Here is a 19,878-nt window from a genome sequence, read left to right on the forward strand (position 1 = left end):
TAGAATAGCAAACACCACTCTCACATTTCTCCTTCTTCAATCAAAATCTCCTGTTCTTGGTTAAAATGGGATCTCTGTTTGTATTGGCCAAAGATCTCAACACAGAATGCTACACGAAAGCCATTAGGCTTAGATTAGTAAGAATTTATGATGTCCATGAAGGGAGAAATACAAGTATTATTAAAAGTCAAGAGCTGTTGTTTCACGATTCAGAGGTAAGCTTTTTAATGTTATAATCCTTCTATATTGTTATTTACAGTTTTTACTAAATTGTTTTACATCAATTTTTTTTTTTTTTTTTGTTTCAACTATTCTGTCTAGGGAACCTATCTCCATTGCAACATCCCAAAGGAATACTTGGATAAATTCTCAAATCATTTCACAGTGGGAAAAGTTTATTGTATCAAAAACTTTTTGGTAATTTCTAATTATTATCAGTACAAGCTCACTCCGGACAATTACATGATTAAGTTGAACCATCAAACTACTGTTCTAAGACACCGTAGGAAAGGCTTTGCTAAGTGTATGTTCAGGCTTCGCAGTTTTGATGATATCCTAGGCAGAAAAATTCCTGAGAAATTATTATTCGGTTAGTATACAATAATTTTTCTTTGCTATACTTTTTTTTTTTTATACTCTAAACTCAATGTTTGTTGTCCAATATTTTCTTCTAGATGTCATTGGCAGGGTTGTTGAGTTTTACCCTCTAAAGTCAATTACTATAGGAGGTTATCCATCAAAGCTGGTTGATTTTATTATTGAAGACTCCAAGTAAGTTCAGAAATCTTAAATTCTAGATTCAATACATTAAAAACAATCAACATTTATTTAACAGTATATTTTACAATATTTTAGGAACAATAGGATTAAATGCACAGTATGGGATTCACATGTGGATGATGTACTGCCCTATTTTACTGACAATGTTGATGGCCCTATAATTATTCTGATGCAACTGTGTAGAGCAAAGCACTTAGACAGTAAGTTTCATCTCCTTATCACAATTATTTTATACACATTTCCTATATGAAAATAAACATCTAACAAATTAATTCTTTATTTCAGCTAAAGTAAGAATATCAAGTTCATATAATGCAACCAAGGTTTGGATAAATCATGATTGTCCCGAGTTTGAAGTATTCAAGGATAGGTAAATTTTACTTTTCCATCAAGGTCTATTTTTATTTTGTATCACTATCTAACCATTGACACTTTATCCAGTTTGAATGATCAGCAGACTCCTATTAGGAGTATGACAAATGTTTCAACATTTTCATACCCTAACAGTCAGGAATATTCTAGCAAGAGACCTATGATTGTAAGCACCATAGCTGACATCTATAGAGGGCTGAGGTAATATTCATTACAGTCTCTTAGTTTTATCAAAATAATTTTTTTAGATTACTATTTGGAACATTTAACTCTCTGTTCTATTTGACTAAAATACAACAGCCAGGCTATTACCATGTTCCTGCAAGAATCAATGGATTGGAGAGTGCCAGAAAATGGTACTACTCTTCTTGCAAGAAAGAAGGATGTTTTAGAAAACTTGAGCAGAAAAAGGCATTACTTTGGTGTGACACCTGCAAAATTAGTTGGCAACTGGGAATTCCTAGGTACAGGTTGGGTGTTAGAGTTGGTGACAAGTCTGGGGATGCACCTTTTCTGCTATGGGATAATGAATGTTCTGAGTTATTAGGATTGAGTGCTTATGATCTCAGAAACAAATACTTGGAGGTTTGATTTTTTTTTCAACCTTTTTTTTTATATATATGCTTAATAGTTAATACAACCTACTATTATGAAAAATTAAACTTTCATTGTAATTTGCAGGATCCTACAAAGATTCCAACAGAATTTGATGCTCTCAGAGGCAAAGCTATGGTTTTTAAAGTATCAGTAAAGAATGACCACATTAAAAACCCTTTCTTACCTATTCCTGTGGTGAACATAACCCATGATGATGAATTGGTGGCAGCACACTGTACTCTTAAAGATGATAAGGATGAGCTCTCAAAACTACTTGCTGAAGAAGAAGAAGAGGATGATCCTAATGTGTGTAACTGACCTTCTAGACATTTCGTTTTATGTTGCTTATTTGATTGATTTTTTTTTTTTAAAACATGCTATTTTTTAACTCAGGATTATGAATCTGGAGATTCATCTGATGAGGCCAGTAGCCCTGCTGTACAGCAAAGTCAGAAACCTATGATGGCAGATAATGATGAACACATATCTCCAGGTTCAACCAAGAGAAATCTGATGGACCAGTTCTCATCAAACTCAAGATGCAAAAAAATCAAAACCAATTGATATTAAGCAGGAAAAAAAATGAACTCAATCAGTTTGTTGTTGTAATGCGGTTTGACTAAGGGTTCTGCAACTTTATCTGTTTTGGTGACATTGCGCCAGTTTTTATGCTCTTTTGGGACAAAGGACTTTTGTTTTTTTTTTGGTTAACATTGCAATGGACATTATTAAACTTTAAGGTGGATGGCCTTTCAACATTCATGTGATATCTTAGTGGTTTTGACTAACTATATTAAACTATGTTTATTTTATTGTCTATTATTCTATGTTTGCTATCTATTTTCTAATGCAGGTTGTATAAATGCTCATGACACATTGCACATTGAAGACTGAAGATCACCAAGAAGCTTTAAGGACAATTCTATGTACTACATTTAGAATTGAAAATAGATTTAGAGCATCAATTTGTACTACCTTTCTATGTAATCTACAATGCTATATAATGTGTAAATAGCAATATATAAGGATTTTTACCTGTAAAAGCTCTATCCTTTGGTTTCACCATCAAATGGTTCATCCCTTTCAAAGTGAAGTCTTGATTTCACAACACTTTATGTGTGTTATATAGTTTTAAGATTGCACTTTCCTACATTCAAACAAATTGAACATTCTTATTACAAATGGATTTTCTTACTTCATTTAAACTATATGCCAAAAAAAAAAAAAAAAAAAAAAAAAAGGATTGGCAGAAAATTACCTATCAATGGGACTTTGTCTTCAGAAAACTATATAACACACATAAAGGTAAATCCTTTGTTTTCACCATCAAATGGTTCATCCCTTTCAAAGTTAAGTCTTGATTTCACAACACTTTATGTGTGTTATATAGTTTTAAGCTTGCACTTTCCTGACATTAAACAAATAGAACAGTCTTATTATAAATGGATTAAATTACTTCAATTAAACTATATGAAAAATAATAATAATAATGGATGGCATAAAATTACCTATCAATGGGACTTTATCTTCATATAACAAAGAATTGAGCTACATCAACTTCACTGAATCTAATATAAGGAATTTCCAGACTTAAGTCAAAAACATTACCTAAACTAAAATAATGGAGCTACAATTAATGCATTCATGTAAACTTACAATTTAAGATTAATTTAGTGCAAATAAATTCCCTGGGTAGCTTATGTCTTCATTTAGCTATGGACTGGAATTAATACAACATTCACAGAAGTTATTTAACTTTTTAAACAGACAGTAAACCAAATAAGCAAGTATTAATTCAGTTTTAGAACATAGATACATATATATAGCCAAATCAGGTTTTAAAAAATATAATGATATTGAAAAATTGTGAATGTTAAAAAATACTGCATTAATGCTAATTATAAATGTAAGAATACTTTAGTGAAAATAAATACCCTTGGCAGCCTATGTCTTCATTTACCTCTGACTGGAATATAATGCAACATTCACAGAGGTTTTTTAACTTTGTAAACAGACACTAAACCAAATAAGCAACTATTAATTCAGTTAACCAAGAACAAGAGATTTTAAACCAAATAAGCAAATAGTGAGTACTGCATTAAAATAGTGGACCATAAAACACTAAATTTAAACTCTTATTGTGTCTATAATGAGTGTAGCAGAATGTATAGGTATTGTTTGATCACGTTGGAATAAATTGTGGCATCAGAATGTACTTTCATCACCTGTCAAATCCTGAAAAATAAAGGTTAGTAGTGAATAAAAAGTTAAGATAAATTCACTAATCGCTAAACAAAGTAATTTATTGCAAAGCAGTAATCCTATAAGCAGTAATATTAAACTAACATAAAGCTACATACACTACCATCTACATCATAATTAATCATCTGCAATTTATTTTGCAAACAACTTATATGTATTAGATACATAACTACATTCAAGTATAGCAATCGAGATACCATTCAACATGGGCATTAGAAACAAAGTTCATCATATACCATTTTCTGCAAGTAAATGGTTAGTATGAAATAAATATTTAAGTCAAATTAATGGCAATGGTGGAATAGTAAAAGACTTTTCTTATTCCCAATAAGACTAATCATTAATGGGAATCAAATCCTGCTCTATATCAACTCAAAAATCAAGTAATTGCAGTCTAATGTACTGACAGAAAAAAACTTATTCAAGCATGCTCTGCACATAGCCTACCAGATTACACACAAAGGAATACTACTGCTCACGCAATGAGGAAGATCAGTGCATCCACAGTCATCTGCGACAAAAGGAAGAACATAACAACCTCAACCAGGTAATAAACATTTGGTTACCCTATAAGGCTTTATCTGCATTCTTCTCTTCGTAGAAATTCAGAGTAAATCTTCTGGCTGCCGACATTTTAGGGAAGACAACAATGAAAATCAGATTACAGTTTGTTTATACCCGGCGATGAATTTATAGAGTAAAACAAAAACATATGGTTTGTATAAGAACAATTTGTATATATATAATTAAAACTACCTGTTTAAGCAAATCTGTATATCCTTCTTTGAGATCGGCTGTCTTAAAATCCAGATCTAGCAACAGAGCACTGTAGATCCGTAGAAAACTATTAGAGATGATCGAAAATTTATACCATCTCAAAACAAAAACTTTTGGGCCATGAACAGCTCTAGATCTAGGAAGAGAAGCATTACAACTGTTTGGTAGAACAGAACTCAAAGGAAAATAAAACCAAATACTCATTCTACGTTTCCAGATCTGGATTGTGAAAACATTACAACTTAATACTCTATGTAATCTTGATGCGTAGAAATAGAAATTGACAACAGTAGAACAGAGAGGTAAGGTGCAGTCAGTGAAGTAGGATGAAGAAATATAGAAGGATTCAGTGCTTTGTCTAGATAGGTCCATGGTAACACAGATAGCTAGGAAGATCGGAAATGTCTAGAATGCTTCTTCTCGACATTTCTTCTTCATTTCTGAGAAAGGAAGTCTTACCTAGCTAAATGGATCATGGGTACATTACACGTGTATGCCGAGGTTGGCATATTGTTTTTTTTTTTTTTTTTTTTTTAATTTATATATTGGTACAGAGAAGACTTTGATTAATAAAAATACAGAATAATTATTTATTTAGTATATCACATAGGGTTTACACTTTGATCAATAACTAAATAATTATTTATTTAGTTTTTATAACATTTAACTGCTTACAATGTCATTTTTTGCATAAATCATAATATGTTGAATTGGTACTAAAGAAATTGATGTATTCATCGAATGTTTCTTAACTTAGAGTTCCAATTATAATATATATATTGATATATTTAGCTAAACTAAGTGTTAATTGCGTATTTGATATGGCAGAAGATGAAGTTGGACAAAATCAATCTAACCAATCTAGAAATCCATTTTGATAAAGAGAATCATATCAACTTTAGAGATCATGACACTTTCAATACCATTACAAGAATTCAACACCCCGTCAAGCAATCAAATGAATGGTAAATAATTTTTCTTTTCAGTGTGTTTTTGGAGAATGAAATTTAGTTTTAGCGTAAGATTGAAGTATTGCTTTTTCTTGCTATTTTGTTCAGGTAATCAAAACAATCATTTTGCCAAGCACTTCAAAGTCCATTTTGACATGCAACAACACTTTAACAACGAATAAGAGGCGTGTACTTAGGCCTCTTCGTAACAATATGGAAACCCCATCTAGCACCATGACTAATGGTATTGGCGTATTGTTATTAATTTATTATTTCAATTGTTCGTTAAACATTTTATATATTATGTTAAATCTTTTTTAGATTTGTAAGACTATATCATTGTTAAATACTCATACAATGTAATCCTTTGTCAAATGTTATATTTTAATAATTTGTAAGTTGTAATTAATCATTTATTTTTAAAATGTAACCATTGGCAGGATGATTAGTATATTATTTTAAAATTTTAGGGATTATATATATCTTGATTGCTTGATTTTTAAGACTATATCATTGTTAAATACCGCTACAATGTAATCATTTGTATAATTAAATGTTGTTACAAATTTAATAGTACTAGCTAATATAAAAATTCTTGAACATGCCAACGGTCATTAGGGGAAGTGCCGAATGTTAATCAAAATATTATTTGTCAACCATTCAAAAACAACATAAACGGTACATCTAATAAAATAGAAAAAATTGATTTTTTTTAATGATTTTTTCCATTCATGTCATTCATTTTAGTTTTATAATTTTTTCAGTTTACACATTTTAGGTTCATGTGTTGTTAATAAAACCTTAACTCAAGGCAATTTACGGTTTAATCGGTTGTTAATGCTAAATTTGAACACTGTAACTAGAGGATCAACTTCTCTTACATCTTTGCAAAATGGTTAGTATTTTCTTTTAAAATTGTTGTAATTAAATATATATGTTGTTTGATTGCTTGATTTTAAAGACTAGATCATTATTAAATACCGCTACAATGTAATCATTTGTAAAATGTTATGTTCTTAAAATTTGTAATTAATGTTACAAAGTCCTATTTGCCAATAGTCCCAGGTTATTATACAAATTCTACAACATGCCAACAGACAATAGGGGAAGTGCCGAATGGATACCGTAATATTATTTGTCAAACCGTTAAAGACAACATAAACGGTAAATCTCATACAACTCAAAAATTCGACAGTTTTTAATGATTTCTGAGATTCATTTAATTCATCTTAGTTTTTTTAATTTTTTCTATTTCACATTTTTTAGGTTCATGTGTTGTTAATCCAACCTTAAGTCAAGGCAATGTACGGTTGAATCGGTTCTTAATGCCTGAGTTTGACAATGTCAATAGAGGATCAAGTTCTGTTACATCTTTGCAGAATGGTTAGTATATTATTTTACAATTTTAGGAATTAAATATATATGTTGTTTGATTGCTTGATTAATTGATTTTTAAGACTATACCATTGTTAAATACCGCTAAAAGGTAATTAATTGTAAAATGTTATGTTTTAAAATTTTATAATTAATCGTTCAAATTCTTATTTTCCAATGGTCCCAGGTTATTATACAAATTCAACAATATGCCAACAGACAATAGGGGAAGTGCCGAATGTTAATCAAAATATTCTTCGTCATCCCTTTCAAGACAACAGAAACGGTAAATCTCATAATACTCAATAATTGGAATTTTTAATCATTTTTTACATTCATGTCATTTATCTTCTTTGTTTCCAAATCTCAATTTAAAACATTTTAGGTTCATGTGTTGTGAATCCAACCTTAAATCAAGGCAATGTACGGTTGAATAGGTTGTTAATGCCCGAGTTTGACACGGTCACTAGAGGATCAACTTATGTTACATCTTTGCAGAATGGTTAGTATATTATTTTCAAATTTGTAGAATTCAATATATATGTTGTTTGATTTGTTGATTGTGTATATTCAATTAAGAACATAACATTAATTCACAAAAATTTTTATAGGTACATATTTAGAATTTGGTGATCCAATATATTCATGTGACCATTGTGGTGCGGTGTTTTGGATGGAAGAAAGGATCAACCAAATTTTGGGAACTTCAAGACCAAAGTATTCGCTTTGTTGTACTCACGGAAAAATCAAGTTGCCTACTAAACCAACTCCGCCGGCTGCATTGTTTGATTTGTTTTTTAAGAATGACAACAAGAGTGGTCATTTTTTAAAAAATATTAGGTCCTACAACAATATGTTTTGCTTCACTTCAATGGGTGGAAAAATTGATAGGACTTTGAATAATGGTACTGCACCACCTGTTTTCCGCTTACACGGTCAGAATTTCCACCTTTTGGGAAGCCTAATGCCTGAATTTGGCTCTCGACCGAAGTTTGCTCAATTGTACATATATGATACTCAAAACGAAATACAAAATCGCATCGATGCAATTAGGTACGTCAATTCCATTCTATATATAAATTGCATTGTTCGATTTTTACTACATTATGCTAATTAAATATATTTTGTCATAAATATACAGAGAAGATGATGTTCACAATAAACTACATGCAGAGATAGTACAAGACATACAAGACGCATTAGATCAAAACAATGTCTTAGTAAAAAGTTTTCGCATGGCAAGAACAGAGATTGAAACAAATCCGATGGCAGAGATTAAGATCAAATTAATAGGAAAGAGGAATAAGGATGCGCGAACGTATAATTTACCACAAGTCAGTGAAGTGGCGGCTTTGATAGTGGGAGACTTAGATCCAAATATGGGAGAACGTGATATCTTGGTGGAATCAAGATCTGGTATTTTTAAAAGGATTAGTGAATTAAACCCGGCCTATCTACCACTGCAGTACCCATTGTTATTCCCATTTGGTGAAGATGGATATAGAGAGGATATTCAATTCTCAGGTGTTCAACAACAAGGCCGACCTGGTCGTATTAGGATTAGTCCTAGAGAATACTTCTCCTATTATATTCAAGATAGAAAGAATGAGATGTCAACATTGTTGTTCGTGTTGGACAATTTTAATATATAATGTCCTCGCAAGTGCACGAGTCAGTGTAGTGGTAGTGTGCAAAGGCAAGGGTTGAACCCAAGAGGAATTGATAATATGCAATTTAATAACTTAAACTTAAATTAATTGACTTGATAATGTAAAGTACTGAATCAAATGCCAAAAATAACAAAACTCAGAAACCAGAAAACAGAATAATAAATAGATTAAACTAAACGACAATCAACATGGATTAAACTAAACGGAAATGCAGGCAAAAATAAAGATAGAAAAAAAATAATAATAAATTAACCACAAAACAAAACAACTAGGGAATAAAGGCTAGATTAACGTAACTCGGAATAGATTGATCAATTCAACTCAACTAATCTCAATAAAATCATTATTAGATAAAACATAATTAATAGGCAATATTAAAACTCAAGTTAATGCGAAATGTTCATAGAAATTAGATCATGTTCTCAAGCAAATTTAATTAGCAATGCATTATGGGATTAACAGCAACTAACTCACAAGATTTAATCTCCCAACAAACTCGCAAGATTTAATCTACCAACACTTAACAACTACAACCAATGATTAGAGTAAATAAACAATTATAAAGAGCAAAGGGAGTGATGAATTGCCGTGTGAAAATTGCTAAGCTGCTGCCACCAAATAATTAATTTGTGCCGAATGAAGCCACCGCCCGGAATTGAAGCTGCCGCGGACCTCGATTTTTCTCTTCTGTTCGCACCTCCGGAATTGATCCGGGGTAAGATTCATGATGTTTTCTCTGAATTGGCCTCAATTTATACTCCCTAGACCAACAGCTTATTCCGGACTGCTCACTAAAATTGTGTTAATTATTGGTTGCTCTTCCGCTCAACGTTTCATTCGGATCACTCAAAGACTGGATTTGTTGAAGATCTTATTTCTCGCGGCTCCTTTCTCAATAATAATAATAATAATAATAATAATAATAATAATAATAATAATAATAATAATAATAATAATAATAATAATAATAATAATAAAATTTATTAGAGACCATATATAACTAATCTACCTTTATTAAACACCTACTGATCATGTACTACTAAAATTAATATTATTATAAGAAATTAGGATCAAGAACTATAAGACTAACAGAAATCAAATAATAAAACAAATTTAATAAGTAAAACAACCTAAAATTAAATATAATATTAACAAAGCTACTAATAACAATAATAAATAAAAATATGTATATAATTAATCAATTATTGTAAATTAACTATAAAAATATTATTAAAAATAACACTAAAAATAATGTTTATCAGTTCGCAAGAAGGTTGTTACAACAATTCCTGGTAGATGCATACACTATGATCGAATCTGGGCGTTTAGTATATGTTAGGACTCACCAAAGATCATTGAGATGTGAGTCTTATAAATGCTTGACAGATGCTCTGACCCATGGTGAACTTGATCCATCTGCCCAAGGCCGTCGAATTATTTTGCCTTCAACTTTTACAGGTGGTGCAAGATATATGGTCCAAAATTACCAGGATGCGATGGCAATATGTCGATGGATTGGGTATCCAACTCTCTTTATTACATTCACATGTAACCCAAAATGGCCTGAAATTGTCAGATTTTTGGAAGAGAGAAGGTTAAAGGCAGAAGATCGGCCAGATATAATATGTCGTGTCTTTAAGATGAAGTTAAATGCTCTAATCAAGGAGATTCGTAAAGAAAACATATTTGGTTCTGTTCTAGCAGGTAAAGAATTTATATGTTTTAAAGTTTAAAAAATTATTTATTTTTTAACAAGTCCTTTGATCTATATTTCAGAATACTGAATTTATTAATGTTTTTTTATTGTAGTGATTTATACCATTGAATTTCAGAAAAGAGGTTTACCGCATGCCCACATATTGTTGTTTCTGGCAAATCACCGTGGGTCTGTGGCTGCAACAGATTTAGACAACTTCATTTCAGCAGATATACCAAGTGAGTTGTGCGACCCAGAGTATCACAAAGCAGTAGAAGAATTTATGATGCACGGTCCGTGTGGTACGTGTAGGAAGAATTCACCATGCATGGTTAATGGTAGATGCTCCAAATATTATCCAAAGAAATTTGTAGAGAAATCAACAATGGATGAAGAGGGTTATCCTGTTTACCGTAGGAGTGACAACGGTAGGACCATAAAGAAAAATGGTATTGATCTAGATAGCAGGTATGTCGTTCCACACAACAGGCATTTATTGGTGAAGTATAGGGCTCATATAAATGTAGAGTGGTGCAATCAATCCAGATCAATTAAGTACTTATTTAAGTATGTGAACAAGGGGAATGATCGGGTTACGGCTGAATTCTACAACAGTGTTGCTGATGAAGCTAATGGAAAGGTAATCGATGAGATCAAGATGTATTATGATTGTAGGTATATTTCACCCTGTGAGGCAGCATGGAGGATGTTCGCCTTTGATATACAGACGAGGGATCCGTCTGTAGAGCGCTTGAGCTTTCATCTACCAAATGAGCAATCAATCATATTTAATGATGATGATGTTGTCAATGATGTTGTTAACCGTTCAACTGTGAGACAAAGTATGTTCACGGCATGGTTTGATGCTAACAGCAAATATAGCGAGGCAAGAAACTTGACTTACGCTGAAATGCCAACAAAATTTGTATGGAAAAAAGATAAGAGAGAGTGGCATCCAAGGCAAAGGAAGTTTGCAATTGGTCGTATTTTTTATGTTCCGCCAAATAGCGGAGAAATCTTCTATCTTAGATGTTTACTTAATATTGTGCGTGGACCAAGGTCCTTTGATGAAATTAAATATTTTGAGGGGGTGCAGTATACTTCATTTAGAGATGCCTGTTATGCACATGGTTTAATCGAGGATGATAAAGAGTATGTTGACCCGATTAGTGAAGCAGCGATATGGTCCTCAGCACATTCTTTACGTAAATTGTTTGTAACCTTATTGACATCAAATTCAATGGCGAAACCAGAGAAAGTGTGGGATATTGTTTGGCAATACCTAGCTGATGATGTTGAGTTCAATGCTAAAAGAAATACAAGTAATCCAGGTAAACAATTCTTCTTCAAAACACATACTTAAATGTACTTTTTGCAGTTATATATTCAACTAATTTGTTTATAAATTATGTAGATTTGATGCTCAATGACGAACAGAAGAAAAATGGGGCACTAATGGAAGTGGAAAAGTTGTTGAATGCTTGGAACAAGTCTCTAAGTGATTATCCACCAATGCCGATGCCAGTGGAAAGTCATGAATACTATTTCGGTAATCGGTTGTTATACGAAGAATTGGCGTATGACAAAGAAGCTTTAAAGCTAGAACATGAATCTCTGTTTTCTAAACTAACTGATGAACAATTACTCATATACAACAAAGTGATTGTGGATGTTGAATCTAATAAAGGTGGTTTGTTCTTTGTTTATGGATATGGTGGAACTGGCAAGACATTTTTATGGAGGACACTGTCGGCTGCTTTAAGGTCAAAGGGACAAGTTGTTTTGAATGTAGCATCAAGCGGTATAGCCTCGCTACTTTTACCGGGTGGAAGGACTGCACACTCAAGATTTTCTATCCCCATTGCAGTGAATGAAGACTCAACTTGCAACATTAGCCAAGGTAGTCCACTTGCTGAATTGATTATAAAAGCTAAGTTAATCATATGGGATGAAGCTCCGATGATGCACAAACATTGTTTTGAAGCATTAGATCGGACAATGAGAGACATATTGCGATTCACCAATCCAAAAAGCTTAGAAATGTCTTTTGGTGGAAAAACAGTGGTACTTGGAGGTGATTTTAGACAAATACTACCAGTTATACCAAAAGGCAGCAGACAAGAAATAGTACAAGCAAGTATAAACTCATCATACTTGTGGAGTAATTGCGAAGTACTACGCTTAACCAAGAATCTTAGGTTGCGTGGAATTTCAAGTGCAGAAGAAGTTGCTAAGTTAAACAGCTTTGCAAAATGGATTGCTGATCTAGGAGATGGAAATTTAGGAGAAGAGAAAAATGGTGTCTTCAATATAAGGATTCCAGATAATTTTGTTTTAAGAAATGAAGTTGACCCCATAGCAGAAATTGTCCAAAGCACATTTCCTTCATACGGTCATGGTCAATTTGATCATAAATTTTTAGAGTTCCGAGCTATATTAGCTCTAACATTAGATGTTGTGGACAAGGTGAATGAATACATGAACAGTATGAATGAGGCAACTTCCAAGACATATTTGAGCTGTGATTCGGTTTGCAAGTCAGATACAAGTTCTGATATGTTATCGGAGGTTCACACTACAGAGTTCCTTAACAGTTTGAGATGCTCCGGTGTTCCAAACCATTCTTTAACATTAAAGGTTGGATCGCCAATTATGCTGCTCAGAAATATAGACCACTCATTGAGATTGTGCAATGGTACAAGGTTGATCATTACACAATTAGGAAACCATGTCATTGAAGCTCAAATTCTGTGTGGCAACAATGCAGGCACCAGGGTATTAATACCAAGATTGGGATTGACTCCTTCTGACCCAAGACTACCGTTTAAATTTCAGAGGAAGCAATTTCCAATAATGTTGTCATATGCTATGACAATAAACAAGAGTCAAGGACAAACTTTATCTAATGTCGGACTACTATTAAAGAAACCCGTGTTTAACCATGGACAGTTGTATGTAGCAGCATCTCGGGTAAGTAATCCAGATGGGCTGAAAATCTTAATATGTGGAGACTCGAATGTGGGTTTGAACACTACAGGAAATGTAGTGTACAAAGAAATTTTCAATAATTTGTAATTTTATACTGATATTCAATGTCATATCATAATTTATTATTGTTTTGTATATATGTAACAGTTTTTAAAAATTATTAAATGCTACCAATTAAGAAAAACAGGACATATAGCCACTATAATAACAAATAAAATTACTTTTAATTTATTAACATAATTGCAATATTGCCAAATATATGTCTGTGCATCGCACGGGTGAAATACTAGTAATAATAATAATAATAATAATAATAATAATAATATATACTTATATGTTAGTTGTTTCCTAAATTATAAATATCAACTATAAAAATATTTTACATTATTATTATTATTTACAATAATTTAAATATCTAAAATCTAAATTAATTTAAAATTTTAATATAAATTATTATTATTGGGCACCTATTTGTTGCGCATCGCACATAAAAAATACTAGTCAAAATAATATGAATCAATCATTTTAAGAATCAATCATTATTATTATTGGGCACATTTTTTTTGTTTCAGTTAAGAGTCTAATATTATTGGTTCTTATTAGATTTGTAGATTATTAGGTAATTTGGATCCAAGTTTCTAGAAGTTCGGAACCCTTCATTGTTATTATAGAGTATTATCTAATAGTTTATATAAGGACTATTAGAGATATAAACAATCCAAAGGGGCATCCAAATCTAAGCTTTCGAAGCCCTTCATTGTTATTATTTGGTCTTTCGGGTCCAAGCTTCTGAAAGTTTAGAACCCTCCATTATTATTATATAGATTATCTAATACTTTGTCTAAGACTACCAAAGGTATAAACACACAATTAGGTCATTCGAGTCCAAGTATCCAAAAGAGTAAATACCAATTTTGGTCCCACGAGTATTAGCAAAATGACAATTTTGATCCACATATTTAATTTTTATCAATTTTCATCCATGACTATTGTTTTACTACCAATTTTCATCCACAACTATTGTTTTAGTGCCAAAATTCATCGTGTCAATCACTCCTTCGACACTAAAATAATAGTCGTGGATGAAAATTGGTAAGAATTAAACATGTAGATCAAAATTGTATTATTAATACTGGTGGGACCAAAATTGGTATTTGCTCCTTCTAAAAGTTTGAAACCCTTCATTGTTATTATAGACTATAAGAGATATAAACACTAGAGGTTAAATAGCCATGAAATAAAATGAGAGATGAAATGGATCAAACTCAGTCAGTCTTGCTTATTGAAACAAAGCAAGATATTTAGCTCAAACTTGATGAACAAAGCTGTTGTGTAAAATGGATCATCTAAATAGCACAACAGCTTGAGGACAGAGAGAGTCCCAGAAGATGGAAACCAAAATATACACACACCACAATGCTCATATGAACACAAATGCATAAAAGGATGACTAGAAACACCATAAGCCACAAGAGATGATGAGCAAGTTGGCTATAACTTGAGGTTTAGATCGACGCCTCCGCTTGCTTCACCCTTGTAGCTGCTTTTAGGGGTAGCTTCGTGCCCGCTATGTATGTTGGCTGATGGAAAAAAGGTGTAGATGAGTGGTTGATCCGATCGGCTTGGTCCTGATGAGCGTTGAACCAGCTCTTCGCCACCTCCCTATAGATTTCAAAGGAGGAGCAGTAGTTAGTCTGAAATCCAAACCAAACTCCAGGAAATCAACAATGATGGTAGACAGATTACTCGTGTTTCACCTGATTAGATGTTTCGAGAGGTGAATTGCCAAATGAACGATGGTATCTTGGATCTAAATGCAGTGAAGAAGCTGCTGGAGGGGCCAGCGTGAGAAAATCTCCTCCACCCAAACCTTCATTCTCTCTGGTAAGTCTCCGCGGGTTGGACTCAGACATAGAATCTGAGTTTGACGGACCTTCTCTGATAAAGATGCAAAAAAACAAGTCTTACCAAAGGGGGGGGCATTCAACAGTAAAGGCCTCGTGAAATCATACCTCGTTGGAAGATTGGACGGTGGTTCTACATTAAACGTGCAACCAGTGCTGCTGGAAGCAGACTCGTTTGTTTTAGAAACACAAGGCATATAGCCCGCAGGAAATTTGCAACGAAATGCAGGCAGTGGTGGATACTCGGGGGAGAAGGGATATGGCCTCTTAATGCCAACCATCTGCTGCATTATATCAACAAAATAGCTTCTTATTTTTTTTTTTAAAAAAAAGGAATTCTGATGCCCAAGCACAAATTATTGGAATATAAAAATAAACTAGAAATACAAAACTGTACTAAAGAAAACATATGTGCTGTCCTAGTAAACTATATTCCTGTCTTCACAAATCGGGTAATTGGCAGACGTCACTTTTAACCAGGCAAGTAATATTCATGAAACGAAGAATTTACCTTCACTTCCTCCGGCCACAGGGGTGTATAATTGTTGCCACAATAATTTTGGTTTGAAGGGGGCTCCATCTGATAATTCAGAGCAGATGATGATGAAATCCCTGTTGAGGCGTTCACCTGCAAATTTTCCACAAAACCATTTAGCCTTCCACAACTATAAGTCTATAACGCATACATAAACAAACTACACAAGTACTGAGTTTAGTCGGCTAACCATTGATGAAGAGGAAGGGCGTTGGCATTGTTGTGATCTTTGCAATACACAGGGGAGAGGCAAAACTGGGTTCTGTGATTCAACGGCCAAATTTAAGTTCGGCTGAAACCCGACACCATGGTGATCAAACCTCTGGTTCTCTACTTTAAGATTGTATTCACCATTAGACAATTTAGGCCAATTATGATTCCCGGGAACAATCATACTTGCCCAACTCCTATCAACACCTCCCACATTCAAAGGCTTTGAAAACGACACATTGGAGTAAGGCTGGAAAGCATCGATCTTTGAAACACAAGGGGATTGGAGTGGCCTAATAAAAGCGGAATTCGGGGAAGCTAGATCAGTGGGTGATGGCGGTGGCAAAGCCATCGAAGAAGACGAAGAAAGGTGAGGCCTAAAAGTGGGAGGCAAAACACTGGCTGCTAGTAAAGCTGCATCTTTTCTATGCTGCTCTTCTAATCTGATCTTTTCAAGCTGAGCAACACCTAGCCCTCTCTGTGGGACTTTTTTTGGCTTCATCTTCTTGGAAGATCTACTGCCATGCCCACCACCACCACTATTACTATTGCTATACTTTTGGGCATGTTCTTCTTGAGCCATTGCCATAAAATTTCAACACAATCACAACATTTTCAGTAAACCAAACCAAAATGGAGACTACATATACACACAAAATCCATCCACCACATCACCCTTATACTGTTCAAGAAACACAGAATATTGAGAAACCCACACAAAAGGAGAATGTTTAAAAGAAAGAACACCAAATGGAGAAGGAAATTTCTTTTATGCAGAATCAATAAAAGCCAAAATCAAAGAAAAAAAAAAAAAAAAAAGCCCCCAAATACCCAATTTACCATCTGCAAATGATTGCTCAAAATCTGGCTGTGATGGAATCCATCAATACCAGAAACACATGAAAAGAGAAAGACCCTCATAATAATTCAGCCAAGATTGCAACTTTCTGATACATTTACGCTCAAAGAATGCTTCTGCATACAGATTTATAAAGCTATAAGTTGTGAGAGAGATGGAGAGAGAGAGAGAGAGAGAAAGAGGGAGAGAGAATCTGACAGTTTCGGATTTTTCTCAAACCCAGCAGATATACTTGTCTGAGAGATCAGTAAAATGTGGAAAGACTGAAAATAAAAAGAAAAAAAAAAAAAAAACAGACAGAGATAGCATAGAATTTAATAAAAATATATTGTTCAAAATTCAAAGCTTTCAATGAAAATCTAAATCAACCTACGTAAATGCTGTCTTTCCCTCATTTTTCTCCCATGAATTTCTCTCCTGAATCCTCGCTCCACTCTTCCCTTTTTCCCTTCACTAGACCGACTCTCCTGTCGTTTCTTCCTCTCTCCCTTTCTCTCTCTTTTTCTTGATATATGGATTTTTGGGGTTCCTAAGGAAGAGGTGATGATAATCTATGTGTGTGTGATTTTGCTGCCTGCTTTCTTGTTTTCCCTGCTGTTTTGTGCCATTTTAGGAGGCTGGTAGAAACTATTATTCTCCATATATTTATTTTGGAATTTTGTCCAACTTTTTGGTAGTCTTGGCCACAAATTGTGGGTTTGAAACATTTCCTTTTTTTTTTTTTCTTTTTATATAAATCAATATTTCTCAATTTTAAAATCTTCGTCCGACTATATCTTAAACCATATGAACTTGCTCTAAGAGCATCCACATTAGTTGAGGAGAATGGGAGATAATGTAAAAGTGATTAGGATAGAGAAAATGGTAGGTGAAAGAAAAAAGGAAAAAAAAAAAAGGAAAAAGAAAAATTAACCAAAAATAATAGTATTTTCATTTACTGAGGCGCGCACAGGTGCTAAACTCGGGTTTTATATAGCGCCTCCATCCATCTCCAATTCAGATAGACGCGCCCAGCTGGTGCGTGTACTGGGCACAGAGGTGACAGCCACGCATGGCTGTCACGCATGGTTAAAGTAAATGGTGGACCCCACATTTCTGAAATCTCTCCGCATTTGCAGAAGCACCCCATTTTTCTCTTTCTTGCTTCTCTCTCTTTCACATGGCATTTTTATCTGACATTATTCTCTCATTATGCATTGGTGTGGTTGCTCTAAGGAACATCAATGAAGTAAGATTGCCAATAAAAATTCATGATTAAACGTTGATTGGACACCAGGACAAAAAATTCTATTTTTTTTTTGTTTGTTTGTTACATCTAGTTAGAGCAACCTCAATAGACAAAGTTTTTTCTTGATTTTTGTCAGGCCAACCGAGAGAGAGGATAGAGAGAAAAAGAATAGAAAAGGAAAAAAAACGTATAACAATTATGTTAAACAAAGAAAATAAAAATGTCGGTTTACGGCGGGGCGCGTGGAGTGCACGCGCTCCGCTAGGCGCATCTTTTTGCACAACGTGCGTCAGAACCTACTTGGTTTATTGTTTATTTTTCTAGTGGATCCCACAAAAAATTTATACTTGCAGGAGCTCCTCAACTTTCTCTCACATCTTCTATCTTTCCTCTACCTCAACATTGACCCCATAAAAACACCAAAAAAATCATTGATGGTGTTGCTCTTAGGTTGTGCTCGTCTCAAGTCCCAACAAGTATTGCATTGGCAAGATGACATGATAGGTTGAATTTTTTTTTTAAATGATGACCTGGTTTGCAAACTTACTACTGCAGCAAGTTTGCAAACCTGACAAACTTGACAAAAAGCTTGTGCTAAGGACCATAAAAGAAGTAAGATTGCCAATAAAAATTCATGACTAAACGTTGATTGGACAGCCGGACAAATAATTATATTTTTTTTTGTTTGTTGCATCTACTTAGAGTAACCTCAATAGATAAAGTTTTTTCTTGATTTTTGTCACGCCAACTGAGAGAGAAGATAGAGAGAAAAAGAAAAAACGGATAACAATTATGTCATAAAAAGAAAAGAAAAATGTCAATTTACGCACCCAACGGGCGCGTGGAGTACACGCGCTTGGCTGGGCGCATCTATTCCTACAACGTGCATCAAAACCTACTTGGTCTTATTTTTATTAAAAAAAAAGACGGATAATAATTTTGTCAGAAAAACAGAAGAAAAATATCGGTTTACGCACCCAGCAGGACGTGGAGTGCACGCGCTCAGTTGGGCGCATCTATTCGCACAACGTGCATCAGAATCTAGTTGATCTTATTTTTTATTTTTCTAGTGAGCCCCACAAAAAACTTATATTTACAGGAGCTCCTCAACTTTCTCTCTCATCTCCGATCTTTCCTCCACCTCAGCATTGATCCATAAAAAAAACTCTCTAAAAATCATTGATGGTGTTGCTCTTAGGCCGTCCTCATCCTGATTCCCAACAAGTATTACATTGGCAAGATGACATGGCAGACTAATTTATTTATTTATTTTTTTAAATGATGACTTGGCTTGCAAACTTGGAGTATGTTTTTAACTCGAAAATGTCTTTTAGAAAATGGTTTTGGGTTTCTAGTGTTTGGATGTAATAGAAAAATCCAGTCAACGAAAACTATTTTTCGTTGACCGGAAAAAATGTAGCCATTTTGGCGGAAAATGACTTACGTCAAAATTTGGCGGAAGTCCTTTTCCACCAACACTCAAAACTTGGTATCCGGAGAAAACCAATTTTTTTTCTTTTTTACAAAAAAATTGATAAATAACATTAATTTTAATATTATTATAAATACTTTTATATTCTAAATAAAATATTTAATTATACAATTCTACTCATTTTTCAGAAAAATGAACCAAAACATCAAGCCAGTTTTCCAAAATTCAACCAAACACTAGAAAT

General features: G+C 33.5%; 3 protein-coding genes across 4 annotated transcripts; 2 read left to right on the top strand and 1 right to left on the bottom strand.

The window, feature by feature from the left end:
• Window positions 1-65: 65 nt before the first annotated feature.
• Window positions 66-1,743, top strand: LOC109187796. Its single transcript, XM_019338128.1, has 8 exons — window positions 66-215; window positions 439-589; window positions 675-771; window positions 856-980; window positions 1,066-1,150; window positions 1,222-1,353; window positions 1,453-1,616; window positions 1,700-1,743. The coding sequence occupies exons 1-8, from the start codon at window positions 66-68 to the stop codon at window positions 1,741-1,743; spliced, it is 948 nt and encodes a 315-aa protein (XP_019193673.1).
• A 6,240-nt stretch (window positions 1,744-7,983) lies between these two features.
• LOC109187802 lies at window positions 7,984-13,553 on the top strand. The gene is made up of 5 exons (XM_019338142.1): window positions 7,984-8,165; window positions 8,254-8,636; window positions 10,169-10,486; window positions 10,592-11,809; window positions 11,893-13,553. Exons 1-5 carry the CDS (start codon window positions 7,984-7,986, stop codon window positions 13,551-13,553), a joined length of 3,762 nt encoding a protein of 1,253 aa, XP_019193687.1.
• Window positions 13,554-14,721: 1,168 nt separating this feature from the next.
• Window positions 14,722-17,621, bottom strand: LOC109187320. Of its 2 annotated transcripts, none has more exons than XM_019337515.1 (5): window positions 16,096-17,621; window positions 15,882-15,998; window positions 15,479-15,651; window positions 15,224-15,404; window positions 14,722-15,128 (listed from the first exon to the last, which is right to left on the bottom strand). In XM_019337515.1, the coding sequence occupies exons 1-5, from the start codon at window positions 16,702-16,704 to the stop codon at window positions 14,958-14,960; spliced, it is 1,251 nt and encodes a 416-aa protein (XP_019193060.1). In that variant the 5' UTR covers window positions 16,705-17,621; the 3' UTR covers window positions 14,722-14,957. The 2 variants fall into 2 exon arrangements, with proteins under 2 accessions (XP_019193060.1, XP_019193053.1); XM_019337508.1 differs by having other exon boundaries at window positions 15,479-15,654; window positions 16,096-17,619.
• Window positions 17,622-19,878: the final 2,257 nt, after the last annotated feature.

The sequence above is a fragment of the Ipomoea nil genome, unplaced genomic scaffold (genome assembly GCF_001879475.1).
Source record: "Ipomoea nil cultivar Tokyo-kokei standard unplaced genomic scaffold, Asagao_1.1 scaffold0191, whole genome shotgun sequence".
In the NCBI taxonomy this organism is placed as follows: domain Eukaryota; kingdom Viridiplantae; phylum Streptophyta; class Magnoliopsida; order Solanales; family Convolvulaceae; genus Ipomoea; species Ipomoea nil.